Consider the following 23,299-nt stretch of genomic DNA (forward strand, 5'->3'; position numbering starts at 1 on the left):
TAAATTATGTAAAAGTAGGTGCATAAACGCATTAGGATCAAGGATGCTAACCCACTCCATATTTACAAAAATTCTTTTTTTGTCATATTATATATATATATATATATATATATATATATATATATATATATATATATATATATACACAAATAGCCTGACTCGCAGCACTCACTTGCGAGTCAGGCTATAAGATAGTCGATGTAGCAACACTCCGCGCATTATTTACAGTAATAAAAATAAAAACATTTTATCAAAAAAATTAAAAATAAAAATATTTTATTAAAGAAAAATAAAAATAAAAACATTGTTTATATTGTTAAAAACATTCAGAATGTTTTAAAAACATTCAGAATGTTTTAAAAACATTCAGAATGTTTTAAAAACATTCAGAATGTTTTTAAAAACATTCTGGTCAATTAAATTTGTGTTTTTGTGGTTTTTTTTAAAAACAATTAATTTGTAATTAAATTAATGGTTTTAACTTTCTGACAACACGCAAATGTTGGACGAAAGTCAAAAGTAATTAAAAGTGACGTATATGTTGGCGTAAGAATCATTTTTTTCCTTCCGCTCTTCCCAAATGCAACAATCTATAGAACTATATATATATATATATATATATATATATATATATATATATATATATATATATATATATATATATATATATATATATATATATATATATATATATATATATATATATATATATATATATATATAGCTTACCAAAAGCAACCATACAAGAGGTGAAGAGTTTGGTTGCAAAAACTCAAAAAAATATTAAAGATCTGAGGTATATTGTAAAAGTAAAAAAACTACTTTTTGTCATCAAAATTAAACCTTCTAGAAATAAATTTAATAGTGGTCTATTCTCTAACCAAAACACAATTAATTTTGAAGATACAATATTTATAACGTGCTTTAATAATATTTACAGCGTGCTTTAATAAGTTATGCAAGTATGGAGATAACGCTATAGGATCAAAGGTGCTTACAGATCAAGGGTACAATTCTCCTCTAAATTTTTATTTTTATAAACTATAGTTGCTATCACTGAACAAAATTTTTATAGGAAACATTTTGCTGTTGCTTTAATTTTTGTTTTTATTTTAATTAGAAAATCTTTTTTTATATTTTTTTACTTACTAAAAAATTATTATTAAGTAGGAGCATTTTTTTTGTGTGTTGTTTGTGTAACTTAGTTAAGTTGTTCAACTTTTTGCATTAAAAAGAGATGGGATGTGCAAGTAAAGAGAGATGGGATGTGCAAGTAAAGAGAGGTGGACTGTGCAAGTAAAGAGAAGTGGGCTGTGCAAGTAAAGAGAGGTGGGCTGTGCAAGTAAAGAGAGGTGGGCTGTGCAACTAGAGTGAGGTGGGTTATGCAAATAAAGAGAGGTGGGCTGTCCAATTAAACTCAATTGTTGGTACATGCACTGCACATATGTTTTTATTTACAAGAGGGTAGTTCTTCTACATGTTCAGTTAGCTTTATTGATTTTTTTATACAATTTCCTAAAATCATGCACAGAAAATCGTAAATGTTTGTCTATTATTTTTATAATAATAAAACTAGCAATTTCAAATTTACTCTCATTAAATTTTAATTTATATAAATATTTGTTAACCAAAAATGGTATACATTAGTAATGTTATCAAAGAATAAATAAAGTTTGAAACAGGAATAGCTGAGACTACTAGCTATTAAATCAAACTAAAAGATAACATTAACAGCAAAAATGCAATCAATCTGTTAGACTTGTTAATTTGACAATTTCAAGAAGATTTTAAAGACAGAATTTGATTAGGAGCTTTAAATGTAATTTTATCAAAACTTTGTTTATATTTTTTTGTTATCATCCAATATGATGGTGTTAAATGATATTTAAAAAATATATATATATAAAAACAGTAATAAAAATAAAATTTTACTTTAAAGTTTAAGAAGAATAAAAGAAAATAAATTACGTGGAATTTCTTTCTTTAGCTCCACTTATGCTTACACCTAAACAATCAAATATAAAATTGCTGACAACTAGATAACTCAAATAAAAATAGGAATTAAACATATATAATTCTAATGTAAATTCACTATAAATATGATGTGCGCCTATGTATACAGCCATGGTCAAAAAGATCCAAAAATCTATTATTTATAGCAACAAACCTGTATTACTGTATAGTGGTCGTATTTACTAGTAAAAAACATTTTAATTCAAAAACAACATGAACATAAAATAATAAAAAAGTCACAGTATAAAACATGTTTTAGTACTTTGTATGGACTCTTTGACCTTTTAGAACAGCCTCTATTATTTGCAGCATCAAGGCAACAAGAGAGTATTTGGGCGTTAATTTATGACACTTATGACCATGAAAACTTCAAACTTTCTGATTTTAAACCATTTAGAAAAATTGTTCTTCAAAATTTTCAACAATTCACAGAATCTCGCCTTATTGTTAAAGGTGTAAACAAGTACTTTGAAGATCACTTTACAATGACATCGCAAATGGCGGAAGCATTTATTAAACGGTGAAAAGGGAAAAACGAGAAAATGAAAACCAAAAGAAATTATTAAAAAAAAAAAAAAAAAAAAGGTTAAAAATAAAGTAAAATAACGAAAAATTTAAAGGTAAATAACGAACTAAAAGATTAAAGAAAAAATAAAATAAGAAAATGAATAAAAAATTAAAACGAACAAATAGAATTAAAAAAATAAAACAAAAACAATCAATCAAAAGCGAAGCAACATGTTAAAAGAAAAGAAGTTCAAAAAATGTTTGAAAAATAAGAAGAAGAACTGATTAAAACAAAAATAATTTGATACAAATTTTCTACGCTTTTCTGTTTTCGTCAAGAATAACAAATATAATTTATTTTTATTGTTGCTATTAATTGAGTGTTTTCATATTTTTTTGTCTTTTTATTTAATTTTTTATAGCTTAATTTTTTTTTTTTTTTTAAATCAACTTAATTTACCCTTGTTTTTATTTACTAATATTGCTATTTAATTTTTTGTTTGTTTGTTTATTTAATTTAATTGTCTTAACTATTTTTTAAATTGTTTTAACTATGAGTGACACCTAACCTAATTTTGTAAAATTATAAAAATTTGTAATTTTCAAATTTTAGTTGAATAAACGAATATATATATAGAATAACTATTGGCAGGTACCACCTCAAATCATAATTGGTGGACATTGCTTAACAGAAAATGCAATGTATCTTTGGTAAATTTTAGTTATCTACAGGACTTGCTCCAAGTCCTCTGAAAGGCATACTTTAAGATAATAATGAATGAATTACACATGATTTTATTGTATATAAATCATATAAGATATTTTCCTATTGGTTGATAACTATGCAAACCTCTCACGCCACACATGATTGTTTAAAGTGTTGTCAGTACGCACGTTTTGAATTTATAAATAATTATCTATAAATATTATGAGTTATCAGATCTTTTTGGCGATAGCATATATATATATATATAATATATATATATATATATATATATATATATATATTTATATATATATATATACACACACACACACACACACACACAGGCTTGGCCAGAAAAGCATGGGATTTCAAGTCATAATATGACACCACGCAAATACTATTTGATTTTACTTAACTTGACCATGGCTGTTAATAATTTTTGAAAATTTGTATACGTTTGTATGTGCTAAAAAAATCTTAACTTAACTATAAAGAAACTTAAAAAAAAACTTATCGTTAAAGAAGCAAATAAATCTTCGTAAAAAAAAAATAGCGAAAAGCAAAATAAAAATAACTTAACTAAAACCAAAATAGCAAAAATAAAATTAAAAATAAACTAAAATAAATAATAAACTATAACGATAAGATTATCTAAATTATGTTTGGCATATATAACTTTGAATCGTTTATCTTTACTAATGTTTTTGTAATGTATTCAGTAAAGAACTCAGAGTTTATTTGGGGATACTGCTTTTTTCCCCGGCAACGTTATAATGGAGGGAGGGGGAGAAGGAGGGGGAGAGGAGAAGTAGAGTTTGTGCCTCGACAATGATTTTTAATCATCAATTTTTCAATTATCATTTTAATCATTTGTGTTTATCTTGTTTAGTTTTATCCTAATATAAGGAGTTGGTTTAAAGGCAATTTTTTGAATACATGAATTTACCGGTGGTCGATTTACTTAAGTTACGATAAGAAAACCATTTTAATTAAGACTTTAGTAAACACTTTTGTTGCAAATACCATGCTATTAGTAAATAATTATTGAAAATTGTTTAAAGTATTTTAAACATTTATTAACTATATTTTAGGAAATTTTAATTTAGTAGTTACTAATGTTTTAAATAACTAGTAATTAAACTTTTAAGTATTTTAAACAACATTTAATTAATATTTAAATTACATAATATATTTACATATATCAAATCGCATAATATTTGTAAAATTAACAAAATAGTATTACGTCTTATATACGAATAACTATTCGAACAAAAAACATAAGCACTTGATAAACATATTTACTATTATTTTAATTTTAAAATTTTGATTTAAATATTAGCAAATTTGTTTATTTAAGTTTTATTAAAGGTTAATTTTTAATGTGATTTTAAAGTGCCTTTTAAATTAAAGATAATTAAAGAAGAGTTAATTACGGTAAACATAATTTACAAAATGTTATATATTTTTTGATTAAAAAATATATTATATTTTTAAAAGATATTAAATTTTAAATTATATAATATTTTTTATTCATTAAGTATAATTTAAAAAGTTATGTTTAATAAATAAGTTACATTTATTATGGGTTATTTTAAACAGATTTTATCAGTTTACTCATAATTGCCAAAAACAAAAGTTAACTTTACTTTGAATGGATATTTTAAAATCGTTTTATCTTTCGAAAAAGCACAATTTTTATACATTTTATTGTTATAAAATTTTACAAGAAGGTTTTTAAAATTAAGTTTCGTAATGACTTTTATTTCTATAAAACTAACGTTTATTTAGTAACCGAAGAACAGTTACGTCACGTAATTATGTAAAAAGCTTTAATTTCATTTTAATTCATTTTATTAACCGAAAAAAAATGAGGTATCTAAAATGAACTGAAAACTATTTGTAAAAAGCAAAAGAAAAATTAAAAAATAAAAATAATTTTTGGGCACCCATAAACTAAAACAGGTTTGGGTTCATCCCTGATAATATTATGCGAAACCCTTTTTAAATAAAGTAACTTACAACTTACGATTGTTTAATAAATGCACGCACTTAAAAGTTTAAAAAAAAATTCTTAAAAATTCTTCGCACAATAGTAAAAATAATTAAATTATTTAATGTAAATAATTTTTTTTTATTATAAAACATTTATAATAAAAAATAAATACTTATATAAATATAAAAAAATATATATTATTCATTAAGATTTTTACAAAAAATCATTAGCAGTGATTTGTTACTTTAAATGCGTTTCAATAATATAAAAACGTAAGTAAAGATCAAAGTTATTTAATTTAAACAACTTTCAAAAAAGTTTGTCTTTTTTTTCTTTTTCTTAACAAAAACTTTAATGAATCTAATATTAAGTTTATTTAAGAGATCTTTGCTATTTAAAGTCATCGCTTATAAAATTTAATTTTTTTTTTTACTTATAAAAAAACCTTAAATAATTAAATAATATTAATAAAAAATTGTATAATTTTTAATGATACTTAATAAAAATCATTAGCTACTTTATTTAAAAGCGTTTTGTTAATACAAAAACGTTACTAAAAATAAACGTGTCTAGTTATTTATTTTCGACGTAATTAAAAACCAAATATTTCAGCGCATTTGTTAAAAGCCGTGGTTAAACCATCAAAACAAAATATTATTTGCATGGTCATATGAAGGGCTCAGCGGAAAAGTGGTCTAAGCCACAATTACTTCATTTTTAGTAAACTGTAAAAGACTTTAAGGATCTTTTTAAAAATAACAGGAAAAAGTATCATTATCAGAAAAATAGTATTTATTATAAAGACAGGTGAAAAAATACACTGGTATATCTAGTAAAAAATTAGGACACTATATTACTGTGTTCTGCAATAACAAAAATGTTAGGCAACTTTGCCTCTTCAAAATTTTTAAAATATTGTTAATAGAGTTGGTTAAGCTAAATGGATGTTTTGTTTATGACTTGTTAATGATTCTTTTATATATGTAGCATGCACTAATTTATGTCTTCGTCACCAGAATCATCTGTAAGACTCATATCAGTTGCCTCCTTGTCACCTTTAAGAGCAAAATAATAGGGATGATGAACAGGTGGTATGAATTGTATTAGCTCAAAAAGATCACTTAGCTTTTCTCTTGTGAGTTTTCTACCATTGGGGTACAAGGGCTCAAGTTCAACATTGATAGTGGTAGATGGCCGTCCACGATTTCGCTTCGTTACGTCCAGCAACACGAATGTGTCACTTTCTAAATGTGTTTACTTCATTTGAAATGAAGTGGTGATCCTTTTTCCAATTTTATCCAGCATGTCTTTAGCCATGAAACTTTTTCGCCATTTGTTAATTTTTTTCTATTGGTTATCCCACTCTCCAATGATTTTGTACTGAGAAATTCATTGGTCTCCATTTTTCTCACAATAAATATTGGGGCCCTCTTCTTTGCATTTTTAATAATATATAATATAATAATCTATCTATAATAATCTATAATAATAAATAATCTATAGGTCTATCCAATGATTTGGAACAAAAATTTGGTCCTTCATTTTTTTTGGCTTTTTCAATCACAGCAAAGTCTCGGTCGCAGGAGGAAAAACTATGTCCTAGGACAATAATATATGATATAATAATCTATCTATAATAATCTATAATAATAAATAATCTATAGGTCTATCCAATGATTTGGAACAAAAATTTGGTCCTAGTACAAAAAATTTTTGTTCAATGGTTTTCAGAAATGGAGATTTGTGCAAAATATATTGTAACATAAGAGACATTTTTATATTACAATTTTGTTCACCGCAACTATTGCTATACAATATTAAATGGATCACAGTTTCTGGTATGGGTCGAAAAACATGCTCAAGGATACATGAACCTATCTCTTGAGTACCTCTGGATGCTTGTTCCTCACTCCATACATACATAAAACCTTTCTTTAAGTTTTCATCGTGAATTCCAAGATTGTAAGTCCACATTTGCCTTTTATAGTAAGGTATTCCTGTACTAAGCACTGGTGTCGGTAGAGTTTTTTGTAAGTTGAAAACTAATACCCTCTTGTTTGGATTTGTATGTGCATCTAGTGTATCTTCTTTCATTTTTTCTTTTACCTTTTGAGCCATCTCTTGATGAATAATAAGGTCCCTCCTAACAGTGTTCTTTTCTTAACCCTCTGAAAGACACCTAATTTTATTGTTAAATAGACCACATTTTTGACATGTATCTGATTGCGGATGGTGAAAATGTAAATTGAATTTTGTATTGAGTATGCGTCGAAATACAAAAATTGAAAGTGGGGTCCGATCATTTTCATTGCAATTGCAAACATATTTCTTGTACATCGTTGACATTCGTAAAGTTGGAGGCAAATAATTTCTGTACTGGTTGTCTTTTCTGCTATAGTAAGATTGGTACGTTGGAAATAAGCGAATAAATCTTTGAAGATATTCTGTGTCTTCATCACTACTTTTATTTTGTGGAACCGATTTACCTCTGCGATCGTCGATAGGTGTAACAACATTGAGGCTAGAAACTATATTATTGTATGATAAACTCAATGAAAAGTATATCTTGATGCTGCATTAATTATATACATACCTTCGCTAACATCATCCTCTAAAGAAGTGTTGTTATCTGCTCAGAATCATCACAATCACTTTTCATTAGAAACTTTTCCAAATCTGAGCAATTCATTTTCGCCATGTTGATTGTTGGATAGGCAACTTTTCCACAATTCAAATTTTATTTTTCTGTCAAAGTAAATATGATTATAGGTAGTAGCATTGTATGGATGGGTTTTGGGGTTAGGCACTTTTTCCACAACAAACTACATACTCAATGTACAGTTTGCAGTGATTATCCGGAAAATTTCAAAAATGTGGGTTAGACCACTTTTCCGCTGAGCCCCTCATATAAAGATTTGAAATCGCACGCCTTCCTGGCCAAGCCTGAATATATATATATATATATGGTTTTAAATGAATACATTTATTTCTGTGTATATATATATATGTCTCATGTCTCTATCTTTCTAATTTATTATATTAGAGATACTAAAAATATATATAAGATAAAAATATATGCTAAACTAAAATGAGGTCCAGCTTGCTGTTAAAACGAGGAATTATTGTCCTATTTTCTGCTCTTGCACGAATAAATCCATCTCACCTCTCAAAACCAAACACTGTTTCAGAAGCTGCAGTTACCTTTAAAAAAACGTATTTTAAGAAGATTTTTTGAAAGTTTCTATTAATTAACATATTATTAAGTATAAGGAAAAGCCCTTTACCTCTTTAACTGCCCTCCAAACTCCTTGTGTGTGAACAGGGAAATACGGAACTACCATAGGACAATCCACAATCATTTCTAGCTCACTTATGTTCATTTGACAGGTTAAGATGGGTTCATAAGCCTCTTCCCATGTTATAAGCTCAGTTAATATGGTTGCATCCAAGTTTAAATATGGAAGCTTGCATGTTCTGGTAGCTAGATTTCCCATTTCTAAATTTTTTCTAATTTCCAGAATTTTATTAACAGCAAATTCTCTTTCAATTTTATTTTCGCTGCAGAGTAATGTTTGCAATAAAATTTCAGAATAAGAATTCCATGCAGAAGATCTCACATACTTTTCAATAATCATTTGTACATTTTCATCTAGGAACCACATAGGGAAGTAAACTGATACAAGAAACTTAACAATTAACTCTAGATTTTTTAGGTTGTCCTCCTCTAACCCATGCTTGCATACCCACATTAAAAGCAGGGAAGAAACTGTATTGAGTCACCTCGAATGAACTAAAGAACCTGGTTTTTGGTTAGCCAAATCTTCGGTAAGAGTTCCATTAATTACTGTCTGGCATATTTTATAGGCATATTTCTGATCTGAAGATAACTCTTTTACTATTTCTTCACGAAGTTCAATTAGGCCAGAACCTATAGATATTGGCTTAAAAATTTCTTTCCATTTCAGTAATTTCTGTAAGCAACTTCCCAATGGGTCCAGAAAATCCTATCTTTGAGGTTGTCTTACCATCAAGCTCTTCTATTAAATGTCAAATACAAAGTTCATTTGTGTGAAGAGAACATATTAGCCATCATAATTTTCTTAATCTAGCTTCTAAACAATGGATAATACCTCCATTATGACCTGTATTTGTCACCGTGCTATTACAACCAATGAATTTTAAGCTATCTTTTACCCCATGCAAATTACACCACTGAAATATTTTATTTGCAATATGTTCAGCAGGTTTGATTTTTGATTTTTTAGGTATTTCTTCTTTGGTTAAATGATGAAGATATTTACCATATCCATCAGTCAAAGTATAGTGATCTTCCTTTTGAATTGAAGGATAAAATTTTTTAGCTTCATCATTAAATGTCAATACATTTGTTTTGTCACTTCTTCCATCAAAAAGAATGCAAGAAATATCTTCACACTCAAACCTGTTTTCTCCAATATCCTGACACTCTGACATAACTTTATCATTGGCTCTATGCACTTTGTTTTTGTCCAACAACAAATAAATAGCTGATTCTGGAACAATGTTAGCCTCCACCAAATCTTTTAAAAACCCAGAAGCAATAGCAGCAGCAGTGTTTGAAACTTCATACCTAATTGCAGCAATAGCTGTATTTTGTATCTTCATATAATTTCTCTTTAATTTAAAATCCTCGCTTTTATCTAGTACATGAGAATTTTCTGTGTTATAAGAACACTCTAACTCACTGTTTGACCACTCTACTTCGTTATTAAAATTTTTCAAAAACTCATCATATGTTTTTTTTAAATAGCAAATATTTATTATCTCCTTTTCTTTGAACTTTTTCAGATCATGTTCTTTTTTACTGTTTTGCTCAATTGCTTTTCGCTTCCTTTCAACCTCTTTATAATCTATTGATCCTATCACAACTTTAGCTTTGTCCCCCTCTTTGTTTCTCTGTGATTGAATAAATTTTAACTTTATCAAAGAAATCCTTGCTGATTTTTCACATTTACAGTTAATATGAATTTTTCGTTCACATCCCAGACAACTTGATTCATTACAGTAAAAAATTGCACATTTAGAATTAGTTATATCAAACAGCCGTGACATAGAATCCATTATGTTATCAATTTTTTCCTTTTTGGTTAATCTTTTTCTGCAAATATCCTGAACATCACAATAACTTTTTTTGATCTTTCTGTCAATGGACTTATCTGTAAATATTACTGGAGATAAAAAATCTGAATTTTCATTTTTCCATTGATTAACAACTTCCAATCTTGTCTCCCTAATCAAATCATCCAATGGATATATCTTCTTTTCTGACAACTCTTTAAACAGTATAGCTTTACGAAGAACAGCACCAAGAGTTGGTAGCTCAGATGGAATTAAGTCTCTTCCTTTTCCTGGAGATAAAATATTATCATATTATATATAGTTTTTAATTTATTATTATTGTTACTCTTATTTTATTATTATTGTTCTATTATTGTTGATAAAATGGTTACTGTTCATAATGTTGTTGTTGACAAAATTTTATACAAGAAAATATATTCATGATTTAATACTCATGATAATAGTAATAAAATAAATTAATAACATTAAATGATATAATTGTTGCGAATATAATATTATCTTTGTATTATAAATATTATTTTAGTAATATTATTAAAATATTACTAATAATATAAAGAAAATATTATATTCACAACAATTTTATTACCTATTAAATCGGACATTACTGTGCTTGTTTTTTTTCTTGTTTTATACCACTCATTACTGATTATATATTTTTTATCACCACTTTATGACTGTATGACTGAATAGTAAAATGAAGTATTGAAAAATGCTTTAAAACAAATATTTAAAATAACTTATATTCCCGAAACATTCCTCAGTGTTTAATATTTTATCAAGAAGTTTCTTGGGCTTTTCGTTGCTTCCGCAAAAAATCTGTTTTTGTTTAAAGTTAATTTTTTGGTCAACAAAAGACCAATTTTTGCAAATGAAGACTTTTTTTAAATCATCTTTTTTAAAACTGAACTAAAATGCATATATTTTCAGACAAAAAAAATACTTGGGGCCAAGTTTTTATAACAAAAAAATATGTTTTTTGAAAAGTACGGGATGCCTTAATATATATATATATATATATATATATATATATATATATATATATATATATATATATATATATATATATATATATATATATAGAAAATAAATATATATGATTTTAAATGAATAAACTTATTTCTATGTATATATATATATATGTATATATATATATATATATATATATATATATATATATATATATATATATATATATATATATATATATTTATATGCCGACCTTAATTCTGAGGGCTGTATATATATATATATGTATGTATATATATATATATATATATATATATATATATATATATATATATGCCGACCTTAATTCTGAGGGCTGTATATATATATATATATATATATATATATATATATATATATATATATATATATATATATATATATATATGCCGACCTTAATTCTGAGGGCTGTATATATATATATATATATATATATATATATATATATATATATATATATATATATATATATATATATATATATATATATATATATATATATATATATATATATATATATATGCCAACCTTAATTCTGAGGGCTGTATATATATATATATATATATATATATATATATATATATATATATATATTATATATATATATATATATATATATATATATATATATATATATATATATATATACAGAATTAAGGTCGGCATTCAGCAATGCTGACCTAACTGTCTATCTAAAAGTGTTTGAGGTCGGCAAAAAATTGCTGACCTCGTTTCTATGGTAAGACCTTTGATTTAAATTTTTTTTGCCGACCTGATGCTGACCTCAAAAAGATTGAGGTCGACAAATTATTGCCAACCTTATTTTTCCTAATTCTGAGGGTTGTATATATATATATATATATATATATATATATATATATATATATATATATATATATATATATATATATATATATATATATATATATATATATATATATATATATATATATATATATATATATATATAGGGCATTTCCAAAAAATCTTGCACAGAAACTCATTTATGTTTTTACTATTATTTTCATAAAAATAAAACTGACGATCTCCAATTTCCTCCCATTTAATTCTAATCAATATAAATATTTTGTAAACAAAAAATGGTATACATTAGTAATGTTAACAAAGAATAAATTAAGTTTGAAGTGGAATCACGCACAGAACAGAAAAACTTCAACTTTAGTTACTAGATAAATAAACTTTAATTCCTTGGAAAATATAAGTTTCAGCAATATACTTTTTTTTTAAATAATAATTTAAATATTAGTAAAGATTTCCAGAAAGTTAAAGGATCGCACAATATATTATGCAGTTCATGAATGATCACGCATAGATGTTGCCAATTTGTCAATTTCATGTAGTTAATTTTATAAAAATAAATTGCTTGTGAGTATTTCATTTTTTATGTGTGTTATTTAGATGAGTCCCAATTCAAAATATTAATGGAAAAGTTCTCTTTTGTTTGAGCCAGGAAAGAAAAATATAACCTAGACTTGTTATGGTGACAGTAAAGCACCCTCTTAAGGTAATGGTGTGGTCAGTTATGGGTAGTAAAAGACTTCTTTATATAGTTGAAGGGATGATTAATCAATATAAAAAGAATTAGCAATATTAATTCTTTCAAATTGGTTTCCTGATCCGACCGAATGCATCTTTATACATGATTTTTCCTCATGCCATAAATTATGTTTGTGAAAAAATATTTTAAATTTTTTTTTTCTGATTTACTTTGGCCAGTAGGATATGCCATATATATATATACACATATATACATAGAGTTTTGAATTAGATTTGTTCATGAACACCCACCAAAATTTTTTTTTAATGTTTTACATGACATCTTCAGCCATTTACAACGCTAAACTTAAATTTATGTTTATACTCTTGTCAAATAAGAATATTTTGCAAAAAGTCGCACCAAAATAGTCTGGAAATAAAAACACCGAAATAATTTGCTCATGCAATTTAGTTCATTTGCCCTCATGAGTGAGGGTGTTGAACTCTGAAAAAGTTCAACACCTTCACACAATAAAACCATCACGTGTCTGAAAACCATAAACAACAGCTGCTGCTTCAGTCACTTGTTTAACAACTCTTTCACAAGACTGGATGTGGAGAGGATAGTAAGGAACTTCCATAGGAGAATCTATTAATTTTTGTAAATCTTTTTTTGTCATATTACATGTAAAATTTGGCTCCAAGATTTGTTCGTTACTCCAGTTAATGAGTTCAAGAAGAGTCATAGCATCAAAGTTAAGTGTAGGTTTTTTCTGTTTCTTACACTTACATCACCTTGCTTTGAATCTCCTCAACTTTCATAATCATCTTAACTACAAAAGCTCTATTTTCATTTGATGAGATTGCAAAAAGAGAAATAAGAACTCAGAAATAAGAAATAAGACTCAGAATGAGCATGAAATGCCCCATTTTGAATAGACTTACTAACAGCATCAATAACTTTGACTGTTTGACGACTTAATAGATTAAGAAGTTTGATTAGATGATGGGGCCCATCAACAATAGAGTGCTTTACTTTGATTATGAACCACATATGAAAGTATACTTGAGCCACATACTGAGAAAGATCAAGATGGCTTGCAAGGTGATATTTTAAAAAACTTTTAGATTTTTAAAAATATCACCTTGCAAGCCATGTTCATTAATGTAAAGCCAAAAATTGCCTAACCAGTTGTGAGCCACCTGCTATGGAAAAGATTACCATGTTTTCTGTTGACAATTGAAAGATTCAAGATACCTAATTCAAGACATGAAACTAACTTGCAGCTTAGTGAAGCATCGGTTGAAATAGTCTTTAAAAAAAATTTGTTTAAAAAGATATCATAGTCTTTTTAAAATAGTAATTTTTAACCATTTCATGCTCTAATTAGTTAGTCAAGTTAAAAAAAAAGAGTTTTAAACATTTCTTTTTAAAAATAGAAACAAAAAAAACTAAGCAATTAAATCATTCAATTGCAACGGAAGATTTAATTTAACTTACTCATAATTTAAAGTATTTAAAAAAATTATCTTTCAAAAGAATTTTAGAATACTTTCAAACAAGTTATTATATTTATCATAAAAAAAGTATGACTACATAAAAAAAAATATAACATAATTTGTTAATTTACACAAAATATGTTTATTTTAAACCACTATAATTACTTTTTTATTTTATTTAAAGCCTACGCGTAAAATAAAATCTTAAGAAAAGATCAACAATTAAAACTTAATTATAACATAACAATTTTTTTTTATGACATTTAAATTGTTAAAACCTCAAAACCGCCGTGGTCAAATTGTAAAGAAAAAATATTATAAGCATGGTCAGTTACAGCGTGCGATCGCACGCATTTCCTGTTATATATATATATATATATATATATATATATATATATATATATATATATATATATATATATATATATATATATATATATATAACACGCTAAGCCTGATATATATATATATAAATTTATTAATTGCTCTGTTCTTTTAAGAACATTAAGCACTCTATTTTGTAGAATACATTTTAAAAGTTGTATAAATATAGATATATATATATATATATATATATATATATAAATATATATATATATATATATATATATATATATATATATATATATATATATATATATATATATATATATATATATACAACAATTTTTAGAACCTATATGAGAGAAGTTAAAGACTTGTCTGTCTGACTGCATTAAATGTTTTAAATGTTTTAAATTCCTCTCAAAGCAAACATTGTTCAAGACATGGGTATTTTTATTTCATGAGGCCTTCCCCATGCATTGGTTGCCTGTAAATGCTGAGTTTGTTTGATCAGACTGTAGCATTCAAAGAACAAGAGCTGCTTTGACAAAATATGCTTTTTTAATGATCAAATAGCCTATTGGTATTTTCAAGAACCAACTACATGATTAGCAAAAGAACTTTTGTTTTATCAGGAAGATCTAGCAGAGGGAGGTTTACACAACTTTTGTAACTTGCTACCGAGAATTTTATTTTCTTTAAACAAAAAATGAGAGCTTTTTGGATTAATTGGATCTAGTCATCCTAAATACCCGATTTCTCTGAGATTGCTAAAATCATTATTGATTTATAATAGTTGTGATGCAAGTATATGGTATCTCATTTGGCCATTTGTACAGCTTTAGAAAGTAGCAAAAGCCTAAAAACTAATTATTTAGCAAAAAGATAATAAAAATAATGGAAAACTCATATCTAAAATAAATTATAAATTTGTGTTTCCAAATATATAACATGACTGATTTGCAAATAACACCACACACCATCAGGCACATTACATTTAGCATCAAATGACTGAATTTGGCATGCCAAAAATATAAACTATTGCTCTAAACCAGATTGTTTATTATCAAATTGTATACTGGCTAACTCAATAATTTAAAAAAGCTTAGTTACAGTCAGTATTAAAAAATGTGAAAAAATGTACCCATTGATGTTCATCAGTTAAAGCAACTTGTCTAATAAGTATCATCTTAAATAGGTCACAAGATAATGGTAAAGTTTGATAGCAAATGCTTTAAATGCAAGAAGTTCTAAGTTTGATGCCCACCATATCCCTGGTAATACTGAGTATAACTAATTTCTTCATGCAGCAGCCATCTGTTCATCTTACTATCATGTTACTAAATGAGTTAGAGTGGATTAAGGAACAAAAAAAAAAAGGAGAAAAGAATAGCCCCCTCTTGGCTTCTGAGTAAGTAAATACAGTACAAAAAACTCACGAATACAGTAAAAATAGTAAAAAATGAATACAGTAAAAATAGTAAAAAAAATCATGTAATTTCAACTTTTGACAAGTAAACCTGTTGTTTTAATTTTTTGACTTAAGAGCTCCTGGCAGAATCAAATGTGAAAACCTTTAAAAAAAATTGCTTCCATAAACATAAATAGTGCTTAGCATTTTAACTAAAAGTTATATATAAAAAATTGTAAAAAACAACCCTTTATAAAGTAATAAACAGAGTAAACATTATCTTCCTGGTTTGGCTATTTAGGCTTTTCTATAGTCTTTAAATATTCATCTTTTTGTCTTTACTTTTTCTGAATACTTATTTGTAAAGTTATCTACAGCAACATTAGGCTTTCTTTTATGGTAGATTCTGGAGACACCAAATCTATCTAAAGGTGGGTGTATGGTATCCTTCTATTCTGACCATGATTTAAAAACATGATGCGCTGTGAATTCTGTACAGCAAGCCAGACACTGGGAAAGAATAAGAAAACTAGTTATTATTCTTTTCAGTTTATGATTGCTTTTCCAAGATTTCTTTTGCTTTTAAAATATGAAAATGGTTTTAAAAAATTAAGTTTATATTATTCAGTGCAGAATTTATTATTAAAAAATTAAAAACAAAAAAAAGTAAAAAAAAAAAATTTTAATTTATTTAAAGAATTTAAATTGTTTTCAAAAAACTATACTTTAATAGCTTGTTGGCAATAGCATTGAGTTTTTGCTTGTAAAAGCATAATTTTTTTTTCAAAGCTGGCAAGGTTTTGAGCAATGTTTTTAAGATAAAATTTTAGCTTTAAAGAAGCTCAATTGTTGCGAGCTTTTTTTTTTGTTAACTCACCTCCCAAAGCCGAGAAGGCCACTGCACCTGATGAGGCTACTTAATTGTAGTTATAACCCTCTCTCAACTCTATAACTCTGAAATGCGAACCTTGACAAACAAGGCCGCTGCGTGGAGAAACAAGTTGAGCGAGGTACTACCAGGGACGTGGTGGGGATCGAACTTGGAACCTCTCGCTTACGAAGCAAGCATTCTACCACTACACCACTACTGCATAGGCTTGTTAAAAACCTAATTTATAATTACATATTTGCAAAATGGCTTCAAACTGGGTCAAAAAAATTCAAAGCTTCCTCTCCATTCAATTAACTTATGACTGCTAAAAAAAGACTTTATAAAATTTTAATTTGCAATATCTTTTGAATTGAATTATAGTATTAAATTTTAAGGTTTTTCTTCTGAAATGATTTTTGTCTGCCCCTGAAAGTTTTAGGAAAATCCAAGAACTCAACTATTTCAGGCCATTGATTTTGCCTTATACTTTAAAAAGCAGCTCTTAAAAACATAAATTTTAGAGTTTTATTTCATATCTTTTAATTTAACTTTGATTAAACAAAAGCAAAAAATTATAAACCAGTCATTTCCTGCCTTCCAGCATTCAAAACTTCCTTTAACCAAAATTGAAGATTTGTAAATGATTTACGATTTGAGAGATCATGAACAAGAATCAAACCTAGACAAAAACAACTCTTCATAAAATGTTTTAAAAGCATCTGTTGATCATAGCAAGTTTTGAAAAAAAAAAAATTAAAAAAAAAATTGTAAGTTTGAAATAAAACTGTATCTTAATTAAATTTGGAAGAAAACAAAAATCTAGAGTTAAAAATATAGATCTTTTTTAATATAAGTAAATATAAATAAATAATAATGAATATGAAATTAAATAAGTTGTAAATAAATTAAAACATATTAATAACATGAATAACATAACAAATAATAATAATAAATAAGTTAACATAAGGCTCAAATTTAGAGTTAAAAAGTTTAAAAAGTTATCTTACCATTCACATTTGAATAAAAAATACCACGACTATGCTTGTTTCCAGATGAACCTCCAACATCCCAGAATTCAAGAAATACATCACGTGAATGTCCATGCTGTCCAGAATATGTGTAAGGCTAAAAATATTTTTAATATAGATTATATTGTCAATTGATTTAAAATATTACAAACAAATCACTATACAAAAAATTGTAAATGTCAAATGATGTTACATGGTTGTCCGACAGTATAAGATGACTCAACCGCACACAGGGCAGGGTTGGCAAAATAACCCAACCCAATCCAAAAAATCCAAAAAAAGACACCTTAAAATAACCTAAAAAAAAAACCAAAATATATTTGGGTTTTTTTTAAATGTCCTATTTTACAACTGATAAGTCAGATTGTAATTCTTATAAATGCTTTATTATCAACAAGTGCAACTTTTATACTGAAAATTTATTTATATACAAAATGGTATTTAGAATATAATTTTGAGTACAAACACCTTACAGAATAATCCAAAACCAATCAATCTTTTTTCTGTAGAAAGTTGGTAATTTATTATTTTTTTAAATCATATAGCAGGCCTTGTTAAGAAGCGTTACGCAGCTCGCATTTTGCTTGCGAAAAGGCGATTTGTCTACACGCTCAGCAGTTTTGCGCTACGCAAAAACTTATATCTTTTAGAATATTTAAATTATCTTTTGATTATCGTTAACGTGACGTTTATTTAGAAGAAATAAAGTCGTAAGTAACCGCAATTGTAAACTAATAGATTTTTTTGTTAAAGAAACAGTTTGTTTCATTTTTTTTTTATTAAAAATTAGTTAAAAAAAATAAAGTGTTTAAGTTTTATCTTAAGGAATTAAATATATAAATTGCTTTTAAATATAAAAATTATTTTAGTCATAATAGTTTAAAAAATACACGATTTATTTTGATGTAAAAATTTTATTAATAACATATTTTATTTATTGTTAATTCAATAACGTAAAGTTTTAATGACGTTCATTTAATTTATGAAAATAAATTATGATCACGAATATGTTATCGGTAACTGATAAATAACAAAAAAAAACTCTATTGTTTAAAAACATTATTAAAAAGAGTTCACAAATTAAATAAGAAAAAATTTATTAACAATTGATAAAATAACCAAAAACCAAATGTAAAACCATAAGAAAATAAACAAATATTTTACGTTTCATGAAAAAAATATTTTTTTCAAAATAAAATTTAGTTTATATTTGAAAAAAATAATAAAAATGATTTTTTTAATAAGAACTTTGATTTTATTTGTAACTTTTGTTATAGTGAGAAAAAAAAAACTTTTTGTATGATTTTTAACGCGTTAATAAAATAACTTTAATACAATGCGGTACTTGTAAAGACGCTAGTGACGCAATATAACTTCTAACGATGCAAAATATATTTGCTGAGTTGAGTTACTTAAAAATGCGTTACGCGTTTTCGCTACGCAGCGAAATCTCGTAACAAGGCCTGATATAGCTAAAGTCAAATATTAAGAAAATATTATTGAAATATGTACTAAAATATTAAATTAGTTAAATATTTATAAAGGAAATAAAACTCTAATAACTAAATTTCAAAGTACAAGATATTACTAGTTATTTAGTAACTTTACTCTCCTCTTAAATGCCAATATTTCCAAATAAGTGTTTTATATATGTCATTTTATATTGGTATTTAATCTTTATTTTTTAAAACTTATGTTGTTAACTGCAAACTTCAGTACAAAGCTACAAGCAAAACCCTATGTATAAAAATCGTTAAAATTTATTCACAGTCTAGATATGGAAGGTTATCAGGCAAAAAAAAAAGATGCTACAGTTTACCAGACTGTGGACTTGTCCTTGTTAAGTGCATACAACTTTAAAACATAAAAAACATTAACACGTGCAAGCAAGTTTGCAACATATTTGCTCATTCAATGAGAAACATGTTAGAAACTTGTATGCACTTCACAAGGACAAGATTTGTTAGTGAAAATGATACTCATGCTCGTCAGTCTATTTTACAGGTTTTAAATATTTTATATCAGCTACAAATTTACAACATGTACCGTCAACAAGGGTGACTAAGAACAATGGGTTGAAAATGAACATCAGTACCAAGTTTGCTAAAAGGTGAAGAAACACACGCAATAGAACTATATATTGTGTTACTTTGATTCAGTTGCAAAACTGAGGTGATAAAACATCTTCAAGGAAAAAAAAAGAAGAATCTGGTGGTGAAGACACTGTAATGGTTCTTAACAAATTTATTTTAGATATTCTTAAGAACAATCTAAGTATAGAACAATCTATCTAAGGCACAAATCCATTTGCAAAACAAACCTTTCCATAATCTAAAAAATAAAAACATTATGAAGTGTCAATGTCACATCAAATAGGCTAATAATTACTCTCACACCATTTTAAAAATATGATTATGATCACATAAAATAAGAAAATTAAGGTAATTACTGCATAATGTTGATCAGGCCTATAACTTTTCCAGGAAGCTGGACAGTATAATTTTCTGTTAAAAAAAAAAGTAGTGATTCGGCTAACAGTTTCTTCTATGATGCAAAAATGTTTAAAAAGTGTTCATAGTCATCTTGATTGACAGTAGTTTACAAGGTTGCATCATCATGTTGCAAACTTGTTGATTACATGTTGTAAACTTGTGCAAACTAGTTTTTAAAATGACATGTTGAACATGTTAGTATAAAAAACTAGTTTGCAACATTTATAATGTCTTACAAACTTTGAATAACTCAATTGTCATAATAATTTTTATAGTGATTTTTTTTTAGTCAAAAATATTCTGAACATGTTTTTAATTATGTGCAATTAACATCATTTATAGTTGAAAGAGTCCCCTTTTGCACTATAGATATAATGTGGCAGTAGACTAGTGGTAAAACATTTGGCTCGCAATCAAAAGGTTGAGGTTCAAATCATGTCTGCTGAAATTACTGTGCTCAATTTATTTCTCCGCACATCGTCCTTGTTTAAAAATTTTAGTTGTTAATGTTGTTTGTTAGTAAAAATGGTAATGTTATGTTCTAAGTTAAGGATTAAGACAAAATATTTTTAAAAAATAAGATGCTTCCTTGACTAAAGTTGTCACTGGAGCAATAGGGAGGTGAATTTATGAAATTAAAAAAAAAAAATTATAGTACACATACAATTATAAAAATTTGGTATTTAGATTGGTTTTTAAAAAAAAAAAAAAAAACCCATAAAACCCAAAAAACCCCAAAAAAACCCATTTGGGTTGGGTTTTTAAAAAAAAACACTTGGGTTTTTTCCAACCCTGGCACAGGATGACTGAAATTTAGTACCAGTCATTAGCCTAGGAGGGTGACCAGACAGTTACTACTTGTGTTTAATATGTTTAATAATACTTGGAAGAATTCCTTGTGATTATTTTAAAGCAATGTTTAAAAATCATTTAAAGTATACACTATGCTGTCTTTATATATTAATGCTGAACTTAATGATAATAGTAGTTGTAGTAGTAGTAGTAGTAGTAGTAGTAGTAGTAGTAGTAGAAGTAGTAGAAGTAGTAGTAGTAGTAGTAGTAGTAGTAGTAGTAGTAGTAGTAGTAGTAGTAGTAGTAGTAGTAGTAGTAGTAGTAGTAGTAGTAATAGTAGTAGTAGTAGTAGTAAATCACACAGAACTCTTAGCAGCCACCAAAACCAGGGTAATGGCAAGAATGAGTCTCTCAGCACAATTTTATAAGGAATATACGTAATTTAATAATAGTTATATAAATATATGAATAATAACAGCGTCATTTAAAATTACGCAAATTTATGGAAGTTTATGGAATTTATTTGTCTATGGAACGATTGTGTATAATCTTGTTGAAAATTACTTTCAAAAAAATCATGCCTCATCAAAACCAAAATCAAGATCACGAAACATTATTTGGTTTAATCCACCGTTTTCACAAATTGTAAAAACCAATGTCGCAAAAAATATCTTAAATCTAATTTAAAAGCATTTTCCAAAAACGCATAAGTTTTGTAAAATTTTTCATAGGAATAACTTAAAAGTCAGTTATAGCTGTCTTCCTAACACCACCAATATTATTAATTCACACAATAAAAAAAGTATAATCTAACGTTAACAAAACAATCTAAACCTAACAAAATAATCCATGAGGTTAGGGTCTGGGGAGTTTGGAGGCCAAACATTTGGACTGGTAAAGTCATAATAATTTTCACACAACCAATTTTGACTTTTCCCAGAGGTGTGTCAAAGGGCCGAATCATATGGCCTACCGTTGGCTACTCTTGTTATTCAGGGTTTGACTACAGTCTTCAGCAACTCCACACAACCATCTGAATTCAATCTGAGGCCCTCTCTGAAAAAATGCGGAGGCATTACATCTCCTCCAGAGGACACACACCCGAAAACCATCACAGTTTGGGGAAATTTAGTCTGCATTACATGAGGAATGTCCATTGGACTGTATGCAAGCCATCTGTTATTCTGCGTGTTGTGTTTTTGATCCTGGCATAAGTTTTTTCCATCGGAACAGAACCAGATTGTTTGTAGCTAAGCAGGATGTTTCAATTTGCTCAGAAGTTTCTTTGCTTTTATCAAACGACTTTCACGGGTTTTTTTTTGTGAGTAACTGACTTTTGCGGCCCTTGTATTAGTAGTGGCAAAGGTCTTCAATCAGTGCAAGCTTCGTAGTGGAGGATGAAACATTCATTTCATGTGACAAAACCTGAATTCCAATGCCAGGGTTTTTCAGCACCTTTTCCTGCAGGTCTATGAGGAAATCTGCTGTACGAACACAATCAGATCGTCTTTTATGGAACTTTCTTCTTGCTACAGCCTTGTGTCACTATTGGGAGTCTCTAGTCATCCATCCTCTCTGACATCTTGTATATTATAATATTTACTTAATTGGTTAAATATTTAAAATTCAATTCCTTATTACACTTAGATTTAAAAAATATCAGAGGTTATTGTCAATTTTTACCAGTTGAATCAAAAAAAAATTTGCATTTTCTTAAATTTTTAATTTTTAAAAATTTCCATTTATTTAGTTAAAAAATACAAATTTTAATTTTTAAAAATTTCCATTTATTTAGTTTTTAATCAGTAGTTACCCTTTTGTTTTAGTTTGTCAACTAAAACAACTACAATCAAACCACTACAGTTGTTTAAAGGTACTATTTACTAATATGTCATACACTGCTAAACAAAAAACAAAAAACAAAATTGTTTGTAACTCAAACTAAAACAATTTTAATTTTTTCATTCTTAATAAAAATTTTATTTTTATATTTAATTTAGATTTTACTGTATGTTGAAAATATGCATAAACAAATGAAAATA

At 26.6% G+C, this 23,299-nt stretch overlaps 2 protein-coding genes across 2 annotated transcripts in view; both read right to left on the bottom strand.

The window, feature by feature from the left end:
• Positions 1-23,299, bottom strand: part of LOC101235661 (rab-like protein 3) — a 52,786-nt gene that overhangs the window by 17,117 nt on the left and 12,370 nt on the right. Inside the window, exons 3-5 of the mRNA XM_065793534.1 lie at positions 17,953-18,070; positions 17,526-17,624; positions 1,969-2,005 (exon numbers count right to left, since the gene is read on the bottom strand). Coding sequence (XP_065649606.1) covers positions 1,969-2,005; positions 17,526-17,624; positions 17,953-18,070 — 254 coding nt within the window. The remainder of the gene's footprint in view (positions 1-1,968; positions 2,006-17,525; positions 17,625-17,952; positions 18,071-23,299) is intronic.
• On the bottom strand, positions 5,778-10,627 carry LOC136078240 (uncharacterized). Its single transcript, XM_065793533.1, has 2 exons — positions 8,504-10,627; positions 5,778-8,420 (listed from the first exon to the last, which is right to left on the bottom strand). The coding sequence occupies exon 1, from the start codon at positions 10,317-10,319 to the stop codon at positions 9,309-9,311; it is 1,011 nt and encodes a 336-aa protein (XP_065649605.1). The 5' UTR covers positions 10,320-10,627; the 3' UTR covers positions 5,778-8,420; positions 8,504-9,308.

This window comes from Hydra vulgaris, chromosome 03 (assembly GCF_038396675.1).
Source record: "Hydra vulgaris chromosome 03, alternate assembly HydraT2T_AEP".
NCBI lineage: Eukaryota > Metazoa > Cnidaria > Hydrozoa > Anthoathecata > Hydridae > Hydra > Hydra vulgaris.

Coding starts and splice junctions, on each gene's coding strand:
- LOC136078240 (XM_065793533.1), bottom strand. CDS start 10,319: ATGGATTCTATGTCACGGCTGTTTGATATAACTAATTCTAAATGTGCA.